Source organism: Oncorhynchus kisutch, linkage group LG7, assembly GCF_002021735.2.
Source record: "Oncorhynchus kisutch isolate 150728-3 linkage group LG7, Okis_V2, whole genome shotgun sequence".
NCBI lineage: Eukaryota > Metazoa > Chordata > Actinopteri > Salmoniformes > Salmonidae > Oncorhynchus > Oncorhynchus kisutch.
Genome location: NC_034180.2, coordinates 1472739 through 1493868, shown reverse-complemented (window position 1 = coordinate 1493868; position 21130 = coordinate 1472739). Strand labels below are relative to the sequence as shown.

The following is a 21130-nucleotide window of genomic DNA, read 5'->3' as shown; positions in this document are numbered from 1 at the left end:
TGATTAAAGTGACAGTTGCTGGCAGGCAAAGCTGATCCCAGGTCACATGTTGATGGCAGTGAATAACAGAAGGGACTGACCACTGACCACCAGTCTCCAGGCAGCTGGACCTCAGGCCTGCCTGCCTGCAGATGGAAGTCCCCTTTCCCTCCAGCGGAGGAGGGGGATGACGCCTGGACAGACACTCAGCCAAAGGGCATACACACTGCTCGAGCGTCAACTGGCCTTCGCTGACCGCCATATTATCTCTTGTGGCCTATGAGGATGTAAAAATAGCTGTTTAGCAGCAAGAATCTTAGACATGCCCAGAAAACAAAGACTGATTTATGCAAGCTGCTGGGCTAAGCATAGAGAGGCTTTTGTGCCCCCAACCTCTCTCTCTCTCCAGACCTCATCACCAAGGCCGTGAGCGCCAAAACCTCTGACGCTTTCTAATACTCTACTTTAAGAACGGGCATTGTTTGGGACGGCCTTGGGGTCCTTGCTGATTGGCTTGGCGTACCACAACGGTGTACGCGATTGCATTTGTTTATAAGCCCTGACGTTGGACTGCGGCGTCATTCAGAATGTGTGGTTGGTTTCAGGACATTTTTGAGTAGGCAGAGAGCTATTTCACAATTTAAAATGATAATAAATAAATGTTTATCCTTATCTGGTGGTGGGGGTTGATTCTCACTAGTGCTTTCACGTCTAGTTCTTCTAATACTATTTCCAGCAGGTCTGTGTTTTTATTGGCTTCTCCCAAGTCATTACTGGAAAGCTTGACTTGTATACCTGTTGCAACACTGAGCTTTTAAAGAGGACAGCATTATGATGAATGCCAGAGCCAATAGTATTGCAACTGAATGCATCTCACATCTGTCATGAACAGGAAAGGTTCCAGAATGGCTCCTCCCACTGTCTCTCCCTTTTCCCAGCACTGTTGCACAAACACAGTCCTGCGGCCTGCTTGCCTGCATGAGCAGATCTATAAGAAAAACAACAAATGCTCCACTACCCGGAATGCCCCGTAGAATCTAGGCTACATATGCTCTGAAACGCACTTGATTAGAACACATGTTTGCTGGGAAAACAAAATCACAACGAGGGTTATTCTGTTGAAATGACCTGCGTTTGCACGGCACCGTCTTTGTTTGTGGGACCTTTCAAAGCACAGTTCATGCGTTCACAGTCTGGAAAAGCAAAGTGTAATCAAAGGCAAACCAACCAACGTATCGCTGTGTGGTTTTTAATAAGAAGGGCCAATGACGCGCGTGGACGTGGCCTGTGGGTTTTCCTCATCTTGTTCTATCCTGGTGCTCCAGCGGAACCTGACTTGAGAACAAACAGACCTGTTTGTTCAAGGTAGAGGGAGCAAGATTGAGAGCGGGAGGGAGAGAGGAACAAGTTGGTAGTTTGGTTTACAGGCAGAGCTGAGTGGAGGTTGTTGTCGAATGGGGGGTGGCAGCTGAACGCTTGGTTCTCGGGTTACTGCACCTGACTTGTCAACTAGCTCCGTGCTCCTTTCTCCCTGGCTGCGCAAGTCTCCACTCAATTCACCACAACACATGAACAGAGGCTGCTACTGTTAGTCAGGGCTAGATATGTAGTGGAAGTTAGAAGTTTACATTGGAGTCATTAACTCATTTTTTTAACCACTCCTCAAATTTCTTGTTAACAAACTATAGTTTTGGCAAGTCAGTTAGGACATCTACTTTGTGCATGACATGATATAATTCACTATCACAATTACAGTGGGTTAGAAGTTTACATACACTAAGTTGACTGTACCTTTAAACAGCTTGGAACATTCCAGAAAATGATGTCATGGCTTTAGAAGCTCCTAATAGTCTAAATGACATAATTTGAGGCCATTGGGAGGTGTACCTGTGGATGTATTTCAAGGCCTACCTTCATACTGCCTCTTTGCTTGACATCATGGGGAAATCAAAAGAAATCAGCTAATAACTTCAAATGTTTTATGTGAACATCCAAGTCTGGTTCATCCTTGGAAGCAATTTCCAAACACCTGAAGGTACCACGTTCATCTGTACAAACAATAGTACGCAAGTATAAACACCATGGGACCACGCAGCCGTCATACCGCTCAGGAAGGAGACTCGTTCTGTCTCCTAGAGATGAACGTACTTTGGTGCGAAAAGTGCAAATCAACCCCAGAACAGCAAAGGACCTTGTGAAGATACTGGAGGAAACGGGTACTAAAGTATCTATATCCACAGTAAAACGAGTCTTATATCGACATAACCTGAAAGGCTGCTCAGCAAGGAAGAAGCCTCTGCTCCAAAACCGCCATAAAAAAAAGACTATGGTTTGCAACTGCACATGGTTACAAAGATCGTACTTTTTGGAGAAATTCACTCTGGTCTCATGAAACAAAAATAGAACTGTTTGGCCATAATGATCATTGTTATGTTTGGAGGAAAAAGGGGGAGGCTTGCAAGCCGAAGAACACCATCCAAACCGTGAAGAACTGGAGTGGCAGCATCATGTTTTGGGGGTGCTTTGCTGCAGGAGGGACTGGTGCACTTCACAAAATAGATGGCTTCAATATATCCACATAATTTTCCTGACTCATGATGCAACATCTCAAGACATCAGTCAGGAAGTTAAAGCTTGGTCGCAAATGGGTCTTCCAAATGGACAATGACCCTAAACATACTTCCAAAGTTGTTGCAAAATGGCTTACGGACAAAAAATTCAAGCTATTAGAGTGGCTATCACAAAGCCCTGACTTCAATACTATAGAAAACTTGTGGGCATTACTGAAAAAACGTGTGTAAGCAAGGAGGACTAAAAACCTACACCAGCTCTGTCAGGAGGAATGGGCCAAAATGATTGTGGGAAGCTTGTGGAAGGCTACCCGACACGTTTGACCCAAGTTAAACAATTTAAAGGTAATACACTCTATTAGTATTTGGTAGCATGTAAACTTCTGACTAACTGGGAATGTGATGAAAAATAAAAGCTGAAATCAATCATTCTCTCTACTATTATTCTGACATTTTACATTCTTAATAAATTGGTGATCCTAACTGACCTAAGACGGGGAATTTTTACTAGGATTAAATGTCAGGAATTGTGAAACTGAGTTTAAATGTATTTGGCTAAGGTGTATGTAAACTTCTGACTTCAACTATACCTCTCTGGGTTGGGTCTCTGCCTGGTCTTTTCCCCTTGGATGACTGACTGCTCATTGTTTCTTTATGGCTTAGGTTAGGCTATGTAGTCCATATGAGAGGGTTTGGTCGTTCGTCACCTCCAAGTGACCTAGTCTGGAAGAAAAGCAGTCACTGGCCGGCCTGAAAATATGTAACCCTGTTTTTTTGTCAGTGTCACCAAGCCATCTTGTTATTTGTTATGGCATCATCGATACCCTGACCTCTTCTCCCTTCTCCATTCCTTTCCTCTCCCTCTCTCCTCCTCCATGCTCACTCCTGCCTCCTCTCTGGTTCTGTCCTGTCTCTTGGGTTCTTTCCCCCTCTCTTCTCTTTCTCTCTCTCTCTCTCTGGGCTTGGAGAGAAGCTGTTTTCAGAGGAACAAACGGAGAGGCTGTTCCCAGCCGGGGATGAGTCAGTGCAGCTGGAGCTGCAGGTCACTCCCCCGGCGCCCTCTCTCCCTCTTTCTCCATCCCACCTCCCGCCAAGATTGCTTTTGCTGGGCCCAGCGCTAAATGCTAACGCACCCAAAGCCACTGAGGGAGCTATGCTAGGCTTATACTGCTAACAAACACACCAGAGTCACTGAGGGAGCTAGGCTATTATAATGCTAAAAACATGTGCAAAGTGAGTTGTGCCAATGCTATGCTACAAATGCGTAAACGCTGTTAGCCCCATGCTTTTGCTAATACCAAACATAGAAAAACAGAATAAATCTATCCACAGGTCTGATTTTAAGCGGAGTTCTATGCTAATGCTAATCGGAGTAAGGGATAGTTCCAGAGTAATACTGACAACTGACTCAGTCATGGGAGCAAAAGGGTTCAGGACACGATCATCCAGACGTTTCCTTTCATAAATCAACAGACTTTGATACGCTCTTTTGTCAGTTTCTCCCTTTGAAACTCTTAAGAGAAAAGATGGTTTACAATTGTATCATTATTTTCCAGTCTTGACCTGAATAATCTGACCTCACCTCACCCCTTACTATGCACACACAATGTCTGAAAGAAGAAAGGGGGACTGAGAGAAAGGGATATTTCATGAGGCACCTGCTGTCTTGAGTGTAGGAGAGAGAGCGTAAAAACTGAACTTTAAATGGATGGAGAAGCTAACATATGCTCTTGTTTTGAACCAGAGAAACGGATAGAGAGGGAGAGAACACTGGACCAGAGGGGTAATGGTTGACTCTCCACTACGACACTTGCTTAACCCATTAGCCCGGCCGCTCAGACATAATAGCCTCAGAGCTAACCACAGGGCGTGTGCATTTAGACCTCATGCAGTTTCCACCTCCCGGAGTATCGTCTAGGAAGAGGTAGTATGACCTATTCTGGCCCTTGGAGCACTGGGAAGTGGGAAGGAAGGGAATCCCAATCCATCTGGTAATGACTAGATGGGGAAATGAGGAAAGTGGCTTTTGATGTGGATGAGGTTGGTTAGGGTTTACCATAGCGTCAATAGTGAGTGACATCACTCCCCTGCAGAACCTGAGTCTCAGCCATTACGATGAGTGACATCACTCCCCTGCAGAACCTGAGTCTCAGCCATTACGATGCATTTAATGGATGTACTTTGAAAGGTGAGGCAACGTTTTCAGCGGTCAATTCCCTTTGTAAATTGCAACCTTATTTCCTTAAAACACTAATGATCTACTTTTTTACGTGACTTGTATGTACAGTAAGTCGCTCTGTATGAGGGTCTGCTAAATGACAAACATTTTAAAAGAATGTAAACTTGGCCTTGATTTTTGTTTTCATATTGTACCAACCCACATGCTTTCACTTGTCACTAGGCAGCATAGGCCTGCAGTGTTAAATATAATGGAGCAGGAGGTGAGAGATGGTGGTTGTCAGCGAAGGTGACTGTCTGACTGTGTTGTCGCTAGGCAGACTGCTGCAGCTGACAGACACTGTAACCCAGTGTTGGTGGCAGTGCCAGCAGCACGAGGGGTGGTGGCCCGGGACTCTGCCTTGACATGTTTGACACACACTGAACACAAGTCAGTGTGCCTGGCTCAGTCTTTCCTCTCAAAGGTAGCAGCTGTGTGTGTTTATATATGTAGTTGGGACAGCTGGGCTCTGGTCACAAATTCCTACACAAACAGCCCCAGTAACCTCTGTAATCCGTTATGTAACTCAGTCAGTCAGTGGGTTATGATTCGTCTCGTGGTGTTACGTTGGTTCGCTACACTTATCAAGACAGATTAAACCCTTCAAGTTAATTTCCTGGTTTACTGTAGAGCATATCCGATTCTAGTGCCAAGTTTGTTTTCGGTCTTTATGTGTATCTCCTGTTCTTGGCTCATGCCTGGGTGAGTCAGTTGATTACAAGGCCAATCTGTGGTACTCCTTGTTGAGCTGCTGACATCGTAACACACCCCCTGAACCATTCACCACCCCACCTGGCTCAATGTGGGAATATCTGTTCAATGTGCAGGTAGGCCCTTTATGAAGAAGCAACCAAGCTAAAGTTGGCTGTAACAGCTAATTTCCCCCGCAAGACTAGCACCATGGCTAAATCCCTGACATGTCCAACCAAACACTGTCAGTTTCCACTATTAGGACCAACCCAAGAGCTTATGGTTAGCAGTGGCTATGTGGTTAGTGGCTCCTGTTGTTGCTCCAAACGGACTGGACTCCGCTGTTCCAGCCCATTGGTCCAGCAGGGCACACGCTGTGCCACATTAGCCCTCGTTGGCACACGAGCCAGGGACCATTTCACACTTACAAATGACTTCAGCGTCACCTTTCGCCTGCTAGTCAGTCGCTGGCGCTGGTATCCTAGGAACAACACCGTCCTATATGTTAAATTGACGGTTCACTCTTTTGCTCCAAATGCTACTGTGGCAGGCATCACAAAAAGCCCAAGCCCTGCCTTGCTTAAAGTTGAACTATTTGTTTGAAACAAATCAAATCAAATCAAATCAAATTTGTCACATACACATGGTTAGCAGATGTTAATGCGAGTGTAGCGAAATGCTTGTGCTTCTAGTTCCGACAATGCAGTAATAACGAACAAGTAATCTAACTAACAATTCCAAAAAAACTACTGTCTTATACACAGTGTAAGGGGATAAGGAATATGTACATAAGGATATATGAATGAGTGATGGTACAAAGCAGCATAGGCAAGATACAGTAGATGATATCGAGTACAGTATAACATATGAGATGAGTATGTAAACAAAGTGGCATAGTTAAAGTGGCTAGTGATACATGTATTACATAAGGATGCAGTCGATGATATAGAGTACAGTATATACATATGCATATGAGATGAATAATGTAGGGTAAGTAACATTATATAAGGTAGCATTGTTTAAAGTGGCTAGTGATATATTTACATAATTTCCCATCAATTCCCATTATTAAGGTGGCTGGAGATGAGTCAGTGTCATTGACAGTGTGTTGGCAGCAGCCACTCAATGTTAGTGGTGGCTGTTTAACAGTCTGATGGCCTTGAGATAGAAGCTGTTTTTCAGTCTCTCGGTCCCAGCTTTGATGCACCTGTACTGACCTCACCTTCTGGATGATAGCGGGGTGAACAGGCAGTGGCTCGGGTGGTTGATGTCCTTGATGATCTTTATGGCCTTCCTGTAGCATCGGGTGGTGTAGGTGTCCTGGAGGGCAGGTAGTTTGCCCCCGGTGATGCGTTGTGCAGACCTCACTACCCTCTGGATAGCCTTACGGTTGAGGGCGGTGCAGTTGCCATACCAGGCGGTGATACACCCCGCCAGGATGCTCTCGATTGTGCATCTGTAGAAGTTTGTGAGTGCTTTTGGTGACAAGCCGAATTTCTTCAGCCTCCTGAGGTTGAAGAGGCGCTGCTGCGCCTTCTTCACGATGCTGTCTGTGTGAGTGGACCAATTCAGTTTGTCTGTGATGTGTATGCCAAGGAACTTAAAACTTGCTACCCTCTCCACTACTGTTCCATCGATGTGGATAAGGGGGTGTTCCCTCTGCTGTTTCCTGAAGTCCACAATCATCTCCTTAGTTTTGTTGACGTTGAGTGTGAGGTTATTTTCCTGACACCACACTCCGAGGGCCCTCACCTCCTCCCTGTAGGCCGTCTCGTCGTTGTTGGTAATCAAGCCTACCACTGTTGTGTCGTCCGCAAACTTGATGATTGAGTTGGAGGCGTGCGTGGCCACGCAGTCGTGGGTAAACAGGGAGTACAGGAGAGGGCTCAGAACGCACCCTTGTGGGGCCCCAGTGTTGAGGATCAGAGGGGTGGAGATGTTGTTGCCTACCCTCACCACCTGGGGGCGGCCCGTCAGGAAGTCCAGTACCCAGTTGCACAGGGCGGGGTCGAGACCCAGGGTCTCGAGCTTGATGACGAGCTTGGAGGGTACTATGGTGTTGAATGCCGAGCTGTAGTCGATGAACAGCATTCTCACATAGGTATTCCTCTTGTCCAGATGGGTTAGGGCAGTGTGCAGTGTGGTTGAGATTGCATCGTCTGTGGACCTATTTGGGCGGTAAGCAAATTGGAGTGGGTCTAGGGTGTCAGGTAGGGTGGAGGTGATATGGTCCTTGACTAGTCTCTCAAAGCACTTCATGATGACGGATGTGAGTGCTACGGGGCGGTAGTCGTTTAGCTCCGTTACCTTAGCTTTCTTGGGAACAGGAACAATGGTGGCCCTCTTGAAGCATGTGGGAACAGCAGACTGGTATAGGGATTGATTGAATATGTCCGTAAACACACCGGCCAGCTGGTCTGCGCATGCTCTGAGGGCGCGGCTGGGGATGCCGTCTGGGCCTGCAGCCTTGCGAGGGTTAACACGTTTAAATGTCTTACTCACCTCGGCTGCAGTGAAGGAGAGACCGCATGTTTTCGTTGCAGGCCGTGTCAGTGGCACAGTATTGTCCTCAAAGCGGGCAAAAAAGTTATTTAGTCTGCCTGGGAGCAAGACATCCTGGTCCGTGACTGGGCTGGATTTCTTCCTGTAGTCCGTGATTGACTGTAGACCCTGCCACATGCCTCTTGTGTCTGAGCCGTTGAATTGAGATTCTACTTTGTCTCTGTACTGGCGCTTAGCTTGTTTGATAGCCTTGCGGAGGGAATAGCTGCACTGTTTGTATTCGGTCATGTTACCAGACACCTTGCCCTGATTTAAAAGCAGTGGTTCGCGCTTTCAGTTTCACACGAATGCTGCCATCAATCCACGGTTTCTGGTTAGGGAATGTTTTAATCGTTGCTATGGGAACGACATCTTCAACGCACGTTCTAATGACCTCGCACACCGAATCAGCGTATTCGTCAATGTTATCTGACGCAATACGAAACATCTCCCAGTCCACGTGATGGAAGCAGTCTTGGAGTGTGGAGTCAGCTTGGTCGGACCAGCGTTGGACAGACCTCAGCGTGGGAGCCTCTTGTTTTAGTTTCTGTCTGTAGGCAGGGATCAACAAAATGGAGTCGTGGTCAGCTTTTCCGAAAGGGGGGCGGGGCAGGGCCTTATATGCGTCGCGGAAGTTAGAGTAACAATGATCCAAGGTCTTTCCACCCCTGGTTGTGCAATCGATATGCTGATAAAATTTAGGGAGTCTTGTTTTCAGATTAGCCTTGTTAAAATCCCCAGCTACAATGAATGCAGCCTCCGGATAAATTTTTTCCAGTTTGCAGAGAGTTAAATAAAGTTCGTTCAGAGCCATCGATGTGTCTGCTTGGGGGGGATATATACGGCTGTGATTATAATCGAGGAGAATTCTCTTGGCAGATAATGCGGTCTACATTTGATTGTGAGGAATTCTAAATCAGGTGAACAGAAGGATTTGAGTTCCTGTATAATAAATAAAGCCTCCACGTGCCTCTGTTTTGTTATGGAATGGACCTAAAGAAATAGAACCAGTCTCATTCATAGACCGACCAGCCATGATATCAAAAGGATAGTTTTAACCATGTTTTGAGGCTTGTTTGTTTACATTTACTTAGTTAATAAACATGGGAGTAAAACAAGCTGATATTTTGGGTGCTGATGGGTTATGACAGTTGAACTAAGTTTAATGGGTATTTATCATTAATTTATAAGACCAAAAATGATTGTAGTGCAATTAAGGATTCTAGCTTTAACTCTCAAACCATCAGATATGTCAAGTATATGGATGTGCTTAAGTGTGCCATTTATCTACCCTGGTGGACCATCCATAGCCATCTGCGCTCTTAAAGGCTCTTCAGGTGCATTAGCAACCTTTTAATTGCAATAGAATTAGCCCTCATAAGTGCAGGAAGAAGCTACTATGTAGTTAGCAATGACAAAGAATATATTGAATATTGTGTTGCTGGGCCCATATTAACATAGTATCTCAAAGTAGGAACGCTGATCCAGGTTTGGCCTATCTATGTAATCATATTCTTTAAGATCTATCGAAAAGGTGAAACTGATCCTAGATCGGCAGCAGTCCTACTCCAAGGTGCTGCAGTCTCACGGTTGTTAAACACCAGCCAGCTCCTCCAGCTGTCTGGCCTCATTTCTAGCTACAGTACCGGAGCTTGTCATTAATCACTGTCCTCAATGGTGGCATAATGTCCCATTCTTCTTTTTCTCTTCCCCTTCCAGAACATTCTTTGATTAGGATTAGAGCCCGGTGGAACTCTCCAACCAGCTGGTGCGCTTATCCTTCTGGAATGTTCACTTTCACTATTACATCATCATTTGGTTGTTTATTATGAGAGGTGCCACAGTTAGACTATGTAATAGATGTTAGTTTGTTAGAACAGTCGAGGGCGGTTGCACAGAGATTAAGCACACGCCTGGACTACTTTAAATAGCTTTCAAAGAAGATTCTCCATTATAAACACTAAGTACAGGAGTGGTTTTAATCGGGGTCCGTGTGGATCACCATTATAAACCAGACGCTAGGCTACATCATGCTGTATGATGGTTTGGTGTTTGGTTTTAATCTGTATCTGTGTGGATCACTATAATGAACCAGACGCTAGGCTACATCATGCTGTATGATGGGTTGGTGTTTGGTTTTAATCTGTATCTGTGTGGATCACTATAATGAACCAGACGCTAGGCTACATCATGCTGTATGATGGGTTGGTGTTTGGTTTTAATCTGTATCTGTGTGGATCACTATAATGAACCAGACGCTAGGCTACATCATGCTGTATGATGGGTTGGTGTTTGGTTTTAATCTGGGTCTGTGTAGATCACTATAATAAACCAGACTCTAGGCTACATCATACTGTATGATGGGTTGGTATTGTTGCCAACTTCCCAGTATGTCAGTGTTGGTACAGTAATCAAATCAATTGATTACTGGTCACGTACACAATTTAGCTGATGTAGCAGATGCAGAGAATGGTTTACTAGCTCCTAGCAATGCAGTAAAATGTAAACTATCTTCTTTTTCTTTTTTTACACTGGAAATCAAGAAATATCAGCATAAATCAAATTATCAGCCAAATAGCACTGCATGAATTTACACAAGATCTACTACATCATATGTACAGCAGTAGATATGTCAAGACTCCAGTATGTAAATACATATGAATGGGCAGACGATTAGGTAGTTGGGACTCTCTAAAACTCTGGGCCCCTTTTGGCCCCTATCTATCAGGCAGAAGGTTCAAGCCCTCGAGCTCCAGATATTCCAGGGGGCAGCTTGATTAAGTCAAGCCCAACAAAGGCCACTGTTCTCTGGATAGGAGGCCAGGGCTGAGGGCAGGACCAAGGCCATAGCCAGGAATGTGGCGGTTGAGGGCCCCGTGCCCCACCCACTGTTACCCCCTTCCCTAACATCTGTCCCTGTCACTCTGATTCACCCACCACACCCCATAACCAGTCTTCAATGGGGGAGAAACCCCCAATGTGGTAAAGTGCTTCAAGTATATTGTATTAGCTTTCTCTCTCCCGCTTATCTTCTTTCTCACTCACTCTTGTCTTCCTCCTTTACCTCTCTCTTCTCTCTACTGTTCATCCATCTCCCTCTCGGACACTCCATCTCTCTCCCCTTCTCCCCCCTCTTTTCTCTGTCTTTGTCTCTGGGTCAGTGGGGCCCTGATGGCAACAGTGTGACTGCACTCGGATGGCATTCCCCCATCCAGCCCTCCCGGTCATCCCCTCAATGGTGTCTCTGTCTGGCTGGAGCGGGCACAGGGGTCTCTTCCTGCATCACACCCTATCAGAGGGCAGGGGAGGGCGCTTGGAGAGAGGGAGGAGGTGGGGACAGCTGCTGCACCAGGGGCTCCTCTGTCTTGTCACACCCCGTCCCACTCCACTCCCCCGGACAGTGAAGAGTCAACACACACTTGGTTACTACTTGGATTGTTTGGTTGGTTGTATGTAAGGACTGATTTGTGATCAGTTGAGATCTACTCTATCGTCTTGGGCCTTGTGAAGTAGATCAACTTGGATTAGCTGTGCTCAGTAACGACTGCTCTCAGATCAGTCGGATTATTGGATTATTGACTGTTCTGTGCCTCATTGACTACAATGGAGGAGAGGACAGTAACAGGGGTTCAGCACTGCTAGAGTCTTCATTGCCCCTGCTGGCCTTTTCAGGATCGATAGCACAAGGTAGGTCTGTGCTGGCCTGGTTCCAAATCTGTTTGTGCTGTCTTGCCATCTCTTATGGTAATTGTCACAAGGGCCATAAGAGTTGGCAAGACGACACAAACTGATCTGGAACCAGGCTAGGTCTGTGGACAGTTACTGTCTAACAGTGCTGCTATTCAGCTACTGTGTGCATCACTCACTGTCATGTGTGGTTGTTGTGAAGAGCTTTTTGGACTGTTTTCCACTGACAATAGAAAGTATGTGTCAGCGAGATGCCATTGGCTGTCTGGCTGGAGACACCAATGGCATTTCTGGTTGCGTGCAGTTTCACTGGATAGGAACATGGCAGGGGTTTACAGGGACCAGGTTAGCTAAGTGTTAACTAGAGGCGAGGTGTGATGAATGGAATGGCCACATGGGGTGTGTGGGTCGGTGGAGAAAGAGCTTTTGAGAGTGATTCTCATTGCGCATGTTCTCACACAGCTCTCCATCCCTGACCGTTTTCCTCGCACCACTACACACTGTCTACTATATCATGCTAATATGGGAAAAGCACCCATGAATCAAGTAGGCTTGCAAAACTCACTCCGTATGGAAGCTGCAATGAAACACCACTCAAACAAGGCTTCTTCAACAAGCTCTTAACCAGCACCTTTGAAACTAGTCAGACCAGCTGGTACTATGGACAGCAGCAGAGTGGCAGGTAGCCTAGTGGCTAAGAGCGCTGGGCTCGTAACTGAAAGGTCTCTGGTTCGAATCCCCAAGCCAACTAGGTGAAAGATCTGTGTTGAGCAAGGCACTTAACCATAATTGCTCCTGTAAGTTGCTCTGGATAAGAGCATCTGTCAAATGTCCCCATGTCTGTTTAAACCAGGGTTGTTTTCATTAGGCACCAAACGGTATAAAAAGCACTGAAACGGGAAGGGACTACCTGAGCTTGTCCAATAAGAAATTCTTAGCAAAAATGAACACAACCCAGGCCTGACCTAACCTCTCGCTCTTTCTCTTCCCCCCCCAGTGTAACCTCACCCCATGGCCCTGTCTGTGTCCCCACAGGGTAACCTGAGCCCAGAGTGCTTTGTCATGTACCAGAGAGAGGGGTCGCACTCCTTTTGTCTGACCGCAACAGAGCAGCACAACAACAACATGCTAATGTGTGTTGCTTGGGTTAGGTTAGGCTGCTGTTCATGCTGGACAGGACCAGTTCTACACAGACAGAGTTTATTGCTCTGTGTATTGATATCTAGAGGCTGTTTTTGGTTGTTCATGTTTTATGGTTGAATAAACAGTGATTATTAAATGTTGATATTTTAGGGCAGAGTTTCTTGTGGAGAATACTGTGGAGCATACTGTGTGGGAGCAGGGCGGGGTCAAGCAGACGTCTTGAACCCTGCGCTGGCATGTTTACTTCATGACTGTAAGGAGTGTTAGGGGTTTTTGCAGGGTTGTGCCATGAATGTAGGTCAATTAGAATTTCGAAGTGTGTGTGAACGTGCATTTCTCTGTTTGTGTTTCTGCCGTGCACGGCTGCATACGTGTGTATGTGTGTGTGTGTGTGCGCTTGCCCGCTCGCCCATGTGAAGTTCCTCCTTCAGCCAGCCTGTTTATTTCTCCAGGGTCGACTCTCCTGTTGACAGAGTAGGACAGCAGGACGATGCTCTTCCCACCCGGAGTTCTCTCTCCTCTCCTCCTGGCTGTTTGTCCCTACCCGGAGCTTGGCCCGCTAACAAAGGGAACTCTGTGGATGGAAAAAGAATTGAAGGGAGGGTGAAAAACCCACAGCATTGTTAATCCGGTTCAAATCTTAACCCGAAAAAACAACAAAGCTTTTAGTTTGCATTCCTCACAGGCCGTTGCTGGCTGTGCTCGGGTGAGGCCAGGGCTCTGCTCTCCAAGGGGAGTTGTTTTTCTACTGGTGTGGTTTCCCCTCCTTGTTTGAAATTCCATGAATAGCATTTGTTTTCTGTTATGTCATCTTTTGTATCCAATTTCACTGTTCAATATTCAATAGCTCTATCAAGTGTCCATTGATAGGCAGTCTATTTCGCTCCACAATATTGCTCAACCTGAAGCGGAGTGATTAAGCACAATTAAAGCTGCAATCAGGGAATGAATCCTTCCAAAAAACTCAAGCTTAGAATAAGTGACTCAGCGAATCAGAGTTGGTGGCTCATAGCAATTAGCCACAGTTTGTTTTCATCATGTGCTTTTTAGCCCCTCTTATCCTTGAGTTAGCTTCTCCTAGTTCAGGGAGCAGGTTTCCTTGAACAAGTTAACCACCTTTATAAGTTTAAGCTACACAGTTTAGGTGACAAGACATCTAGATGGGCCGAGCCTCATTTGTAAAAAATAAAAGCATTAGTGAGCAGACTCCTGTTTAGGCATCTCACTTGGTTCTGTCTCGTTCCCTCCTCTGACTGACTTTCAGATGGTAGTGCCTGATGATCATTGACACCCGGGATTTTTTCTTAGTGCCTTTGTGCAACTAAAACTAAACCACTCCACATTGTCAACCCTATCCATCCCACAGTCTTAAGTCTGCCATAGAAATAGAATGGGTTTCTATTTGGATAATTTTTCTATGCTATATCCCATTGTCTGGGTTTGTGCCCTGTGTTTACACCCTATCTGCCTTGGAAGCTCTGTGGTTGTGTACCAAATGGAACCCTATTCCCTATAGGCCCTGGTTAAAAGTTTGGCACTATATAGGGAATAAGGTGCCATTTCGGACGGAACCTGTGTCTCATAGACAAATCCTATTGTAAAATCCTAATTGCCTGTGGCCTTTTTTAGAGTGGTTGGTTGTGCTCTTCCGCAGTCGGGCTACTAGACCTAACCAGACCAAACTATGTCTGTCTGTGGTGACTGTTGGCTCTGGGTGTTCCAGACACACAGTTCTGGCATGTCTGTCCTAGTGGGGCTCAGAGGAGAAAGATGGAGAGGCTGTAGAGGGATGTATTGGGATATAAGAAGAGGGGGAGAGTGGGTGAATTTTGAACACAGGCCTGTCCTTGTGTGGCTTACAGGACTAGAGGAAAGAGCGATAGAGAGGGAGGGATAGCTAGAGGGAGAGTTAGAAAGAAGCACACAGAGGCCAGGGTAGAAAAACAAAGCCCCTGTCCAGCCTTTGGTCAGCCAGGAATGGAGCCGTATGAGCGAACACAGTGACCTTTCTCTCTCGGTCCGTCTCTCTCTGTCCCTCTTTCTCTCTCTCGCTCTTCTCTAGTCCCCTGAGCCACTCTAGGACAAGGCCATGCCCAAAAATGTGGGTTGTTGTGAAGTCTTCAGGGGTTTGTTAAGCTTTTAAAGAGGGAGTGGGGGAGGTTTTAGGGTGTACTGTGTAATTTTTAAGTAAGGGATGATATGTGAACAGATCATCAACATTAAAATGTCTCCCGTCTCTCTGCAGGCATGGAAGAAGCGGTGGTTTGTTCTCCGCAGCGGCCGTCTCTCGGGCGACCCAGACGTGCTGGAGTACTACAAGAATGATCACGCCAAGAAGCCCATCCGCGTGATCGACCTCAACCTGTGTGAACAGGTGGAACACTACTTATGCTACGGCTGATTAGGGCCCGGAGTTTGTTACTCTGGACCCTAGTTATGTAACACGTCACGTGATCAGGGAAAACTAATGGTCCTAGTAATGCTACAGTACCACTAGCTAATACTGCTAAAAGGCAGTTATAACAGTAATGACATTGACTGTGGCTTATTGCTACTGTGGCTACAACTGATATTGTTACCCCTATTGTTTGTTATGCTATGTGCTAATGCTAAGCCCTACTGTTATGTGGTTGGTAATGCTACAGCTACATGCCCCCCACAGGTGGACGCAGGGCTCACGTTCAACAAGAAGGACCTGGAGCACAGCTTCATCTTCGACATCAAGACCATCGACCGCGTCTTCTACCTGGTGGCCGACACGGAGGACGACATGAACAAGTGGGTCCGCTACATCTGTGACATCTGCGGCTTCAACCCCACGGACGACGGTAATGATGCTACACACATCCCTGCGCAGGCACGCACACACGAGAGGAACTCTGATGTGTCTATACAGTGAGAGAAAGGCAGAAATGCAACAGAACTGTGATATGCATGAGGAAACGGTAGTCTTTCCACACACGTATTATTCTCACATAATGATTATATCCTGGTGTAGTGTAGGTTTGGACACTGTGTGCCAAGGGGCCTTTGTTTCCAGAACAGGCTTAATGAGGCCTAATGAGCCGTGTCTTCAGGTGGGTTCACGTTACCACATGTTTCCCTGTATTGTATAATTAAAGCATTGTGTGCCCCCCCCCCCCCTCCCTCCCTAAGCTGAGCCCCACTGCCACTTTCTCTCCTTCTCTACCTCGCGGTCTTTCTGTCAGTCCTATGTTCTCCCTCTCATTGTTCTCTCACATTCGTTACTTCGTTTGCACGTGCGCGCTTACTCAGGGAAAAGCGAGTGAGTGGGGCCCACCAAACCAGAATTGTGGTTTATTTAGAGTTCCTCTTTCTACGTCCATTCCCACCGTCATCAGTGGGGGCCACATACAGGTGCCTCTGGACCTGAACTTCCCTCTCAGCTGACATGGGAGGTACTGTCGAGTTCAGGGCCTAAAATTACCTCTATTTTTTTATATTGAAAAATCTACCAGCCACTCAAAACGGATGAGCTTTGTAATGTTTCTAAAACATTACATTTATTACTAGTAAGAAGTAATGTGGTAAATTGAATTACATTTTTAACAAAACTATCACAGACGAGACCGATGTTAACCTGTCCCTTTAAGAGCAGGGGTTACCGTGGAAACGCAAATCCAGTCTTCATGTTTGTGCCTGTGAGATTGAGTCTGACTAGTAAGAGAGTGTCTTGTCCTCTCTAGCTGTTGAAACCCAAACATAGAAAAACAACCTAGCTTGTGAACAAAACAATGCAAATGGCCAAAAAACACAAGGACAAAGTCTCACATCAGTAGACTGACATTTTTCTGTAAATTAGACTGTTTATGCCTGTGCGTAGCGCTTCTAAAAATGAATCTTTCACTCTTCAGGTGCGCACAGCCTCCAGCCCAGGCAGTGTTGCAGCAGAGGTGGTATAGGCTATATATGATTTGTAGTTCTTTGACTTTGTGTGATTCATTTACCAGCTAGGAAACAAAACCAATGCCAAAATCTACCTGCATTTTGCAGCTGGTGCGTGTTCATTTTAGGCCGTGGTTGAGTTGCAGAAATGGACCCTATAATCTAAACTCACTATTGGAATGCATGTGGGTTTAATCAGAATGTTAGAGGCCCTAGTTGAGGAGAAATGACCTGGACTATGATATCAGCAGTACCCACTACATCTATGACAACGGGGTGACCGTGTATCCAACAAGGTCAGCTTCACTCCTTCCTCAGTGTTGTGGCTGTATCCTACCCTCCCTGTTCTAGTGTAACTTCAACCACAACGTCTCTATGGGGCCATTTTGGAATGTTGAGTTTATTATGGTTTCAAGCAGCAAGTTTGTCTTAATACCCGTGCAGATTTCTGTGGTGGAGCGGTGTGGCTCTCATATTGCCTTGGCTACTGCTCTCTGTGCCTCGCGAAGTCTCGCTCGCTGATCATACAGCCCAGGGGACAGTTCAGCCCACTCCCGCGCCCAGGCGAAGGTGCACCGTGGCTGGGGAAATGTCAGCGAGTGGAGGGGGCTGGAGCAGCAGGGCTGTATCCCAGCGGTGTGGGAGGGGGAGATTGAGGAAAGGGATTTTCCTGCTGCCTGGGTGAATCAGCACATAAGACAGACAAACAAGGGGATGGAGAGAGTGAGTGATAAGTGTATAAAGCAGTATAGTAGTGAGTGGAGTGAGAGGGGAGAGTGGTAGGGAGAGAACTGAAGAGGGGAATGGGGGGAAGAGGCGGAGGGATGCAATGTATAGGGAGTGATTGAGGGAGAGAAGGAGAGTGCACAGGATAAAGCAGGAGAATAGTGACTGATTGGGGCGCGATTGAGCGAGAGGGTGTACAAGAGAAAACAGTGGAGGAGAGGAAGAGCAGGATGGGACGAGAGGGAGAGAGTAAAGATTCAGAGAGCAGCTGTCATCTCAGGGTGCACATCCTTGAGCTTGAGCACTTAGGGAGCCACTCAAAGATGGTGTACGTGTGCGTACACTGAGAAGTGTAGGTGGGGAGTAATGCAGGCAGGGAGAATACATTATGAATAGAGCCCAACCAAGCACAGTCGTCTCCACACAGACCTACATGGAGAAGGACAAGGCAGAGACCTTGAGGAAATGCTGTCTGGCCATGGTTGGGATTCAAAAGGCAAAACATAGATTTGGATAAAAATATAGCTGAGTATTAATGGTGTGAATAACATTGGCAGATACAACAGCTGTAGGAAGGAAGGAAGCATTTGGGTTTATTTTCCTCAGTAGATTCCATCAAACTGTAATATACATGTAATGCTACATTTTAATTTCATGGTTGTACTTCTCATGCGTAATCATTGATTGTGAAGACTTGACAGTCTAGTGAAAGTCGGTGTTTGCGTGGTTCACATACGTGTGTGTGTGTGTGTGTGTGTGTGTGTGTGTGAGAGAGAGTGCGCATGCATGCCTGTGTACGTACAATGTGTCCTTCAAGTCTGACTCATCACCTGTTTTGTACTGCTGTATCTTGCGGTATCTCAGTCATGTGTTCGGTATACAATTCCCACTACTCTGTAGTGCTTTTATAGAACATTATACTGTTTTCTGTACACAAACAAGTCAGAAATCGAACCATACAACACCTATAATATCACAACAGAACATGTACGTTTTGGAAATAACTGTTGTGCATGGCAGCATTCTCAACATTGTCCTAACTATGTTCTGACTGTCTCCCCACTTCTCCCTCCCTCCCCCCTCTTTTTTCCCCACAGAAGCGGCAAAGGCTGCCCACCAGGCGGCCAGCGGTGGCTCAGTGGTGGACACGCCCCCTCACCCTGGCCTGGGGGGTCCTCCGGCCATGCTGACCAACGTGCCCCCTCCCTATCAGCCGGTCAGCGTGCGCCACCTGGACTCGGAGTCCAGCCTGGACGAACCCCAGGACTACCTGTGGCTGGTCAACTGTGAGAGCAAGAAGCCAGAGCCCAACAGGTGGGTGTGGGGTCCATGATGTGACAGGGCAGCTCTGCCATCAGTACAGAGTGGAGAGGTGTTGTGACATTTCCCTCAGTGTTTCTCTGACATCTCATCTCCATCTGTCTCCAGTTAGAATGTACTTTAGGTTTGTCACTCTTGTTTTTAAAATTTTTATATGAACTATGGTGTCTTTAGCCTCACCCCGCACTGCTCCCCCCCGCCCTCTCTCGCTCTCCTCCCCCGCCCTCTCTCGCACGCCTCCCCCACCCTCTTGTGTGCTTTAGTAGGTCTCTTGTACTGTCTCTATATGTTGTCCATATTTCAGTGCCTCTTCTCTCTTGTTGATGGGGTTCTCCTCCTCCTCTCTGTGTGTGGTGGTGTAGCTCTGTGACTCCTCTCCCCCAGGAGTACCTCCTCCTGGAGGAGTGTGAGAGCAAAGGGGCTCCTTCTCCTCCCCAGGTTAATCAGTGAGTCTGGAGCAGCCTGTCTAGTGTGGAGTGACACACGCATGCATACACACACTTGTGCACAAAGTCACACAGGTTCATAAACATGCACATATACATGTAGACACACATACACACACAAAACGAACCCAGCACTTAACCTCTGGGATTGATGTGTTTGAGAAGTGATCATGAATCCAAAATGCAGCACCTGACTGTTTTCACAGGGAAGTGAGGAATGATCCAGAATAGCTTAATATGTCAATAGACCTTTGGCAAAGGACAGTGCAGTGTTTGACCCTGCATGTTTTGAAATGATCCACAGGATGAAACATGGATCATTATACTGAACCTACAACTCAATACGATCTGCTCAACAACATATCCAGTGGACCTCAATAGGAGTTATTGGTGGTTCTGTTGCTGTAACCCATATCACTAATCTATGTTGAAGTGTGTGTGAAATGTTCACACATCATTCAGCTTTCTGATGTTTATATATCTGTGCCGTTGCCACAGAGCCCACGCTGAGTGTTCCAAGTCAACCTCGTCAGAGACGGACCTGAACGACAACGTCCCCGCCCACCGCACGCCAACCTCCACTAGCTCCTCCTCTAAGCACGCCAACGGCTTCTTCTCCTCTGTCCTGCCCCCTCACCCCTCCTCCGCCTCCTCCATCTATGACTCTCCGCCTTCCCGAGGAGGCGACCTCTCTTCCAGCCTCTACCACCTCCCCCGCTCCTACTCCCAGGACACTGTGCTCCTTCCCAAGTCGGCCTCCGCCTCCTCACCCCCCGTCCCGGTCGACGGCGACGCCCCGGAGCTCTATGTCTTCAACACGCCCTCGCGGAAGCCCTCCATGGAGACTCAGATGAGGAACCTGTCGGTTAGCTACGATATTCCTCCCACACCAGGCAGTAACTGTACCTATCAGGTGCCTCGAGGTCCAGCGAGTGGTGGGTCTGAAGGTGGGGATGGGATGCCTCCGCCCCGGCCCCCCAAGCCTTCCCTCAGCTCCCTGACCCCGGGGCACCCGCCGCCCCCCGCGGAGCGCTCGCCCACGGACACATACTGCGTGCCGCGCTCCATGTCGGAGACGGACGGGAACTACTGCGTGCCTACCAGCGCCGGGAACAAGGCCCTGAGGAGCAACACCATCGGCACCATGGACTCATCACGCCTCAGGAAAGGTATGGCTCATTGATTGATCTTGATTCACTGTTCCTGATTTATTAGTCCTGTCAAATAGATGAGAAACATATATAATTGATCACAAGCATTCCATTTCACTCTCACTTTTTGCTAAGTGACAGGGTACCACATCCTTTCACTAATCATTAGGCTAAGTGATATATGTGTGCATCATTATAAAGGCTAAATACGCTAGCTAGCATCGACAGGATATTCATAACGACACATGGCTGGTGTGTGCTGTTGTCAGCCAACACTATCATCTGCAGCGCAAAGCAAGTGTCTAATCCTCCAGGATAATTATCTTGACGCGACAGATGTGTTTTTGAATGGCTAATTACAAATACTTTTTCACAGCTGAAGACTGCCTTGCCTCCAAAGACATCTGGTGTAGCAGTATTAGTGGTGTTCGGTTACCATGCAGACAGACAACACATACTTCAGAGTTTAGGAGAAAGCAGTTTGGTGCCTCAGTCCCAACCTCTATGTACAGTCGATGCTCCCAACCCATTTTCTCGACTAGCAATAGAGAAACAACACTGAGGCCCTTTCCTCATCACCCCCTCTGGTGGTGGCCTCTGGTAATCCCCCCCCCCCAAAAGAATATATATATAATTATATTTTACTTTTTGAAGGACAATCATTTACACAACCAAAAAAGCATCAGAGGTTAAAGTTCAAGATAAAACATTATGCCCAGCTACATCCGGTCCAAGTCTGTTCCTATCATTTAA

General features: G+C 46.8%; 1 protein-coding gene across 17 annotated transcripts in view; it reads left to right on the top strand.

Moving 5' to 3' along the window:
• The window catches only part of LOC116374658 (GRB2-associated-binding protein 1), a 68317-nt gene that overhangs the window by 35421 nt on the left and 11766 nt on the right, over window positions 1-21130 (top strand). For 16 of the 17 annotated variants that reach the window (XM_031828338.1, XM_031828332.1, XM_031828334.1 and 13 more), the window contains 4 exons: window positions 15074-15202; window positions 15491-15656; window positions 18558-18774; window positions 19725-20395. In XM_031828338.1, coding sequence (XP_031684198.1) covers window positions 15074-15202; window positions 15491-15656; window positions 18558-18774; window positions 19725-20395 — 1183 coding nt within the window. Of the gene's footprint in view, window positions 1-11348; window positions 11686-15073; window positions 15203-15490; window positions 15657-18557; window positions 18775-19724; window positions 20396-21130 lie in introns of those variants that run through there. The other variant, XM_031828342.1, reaches the window with a different exon arrangement.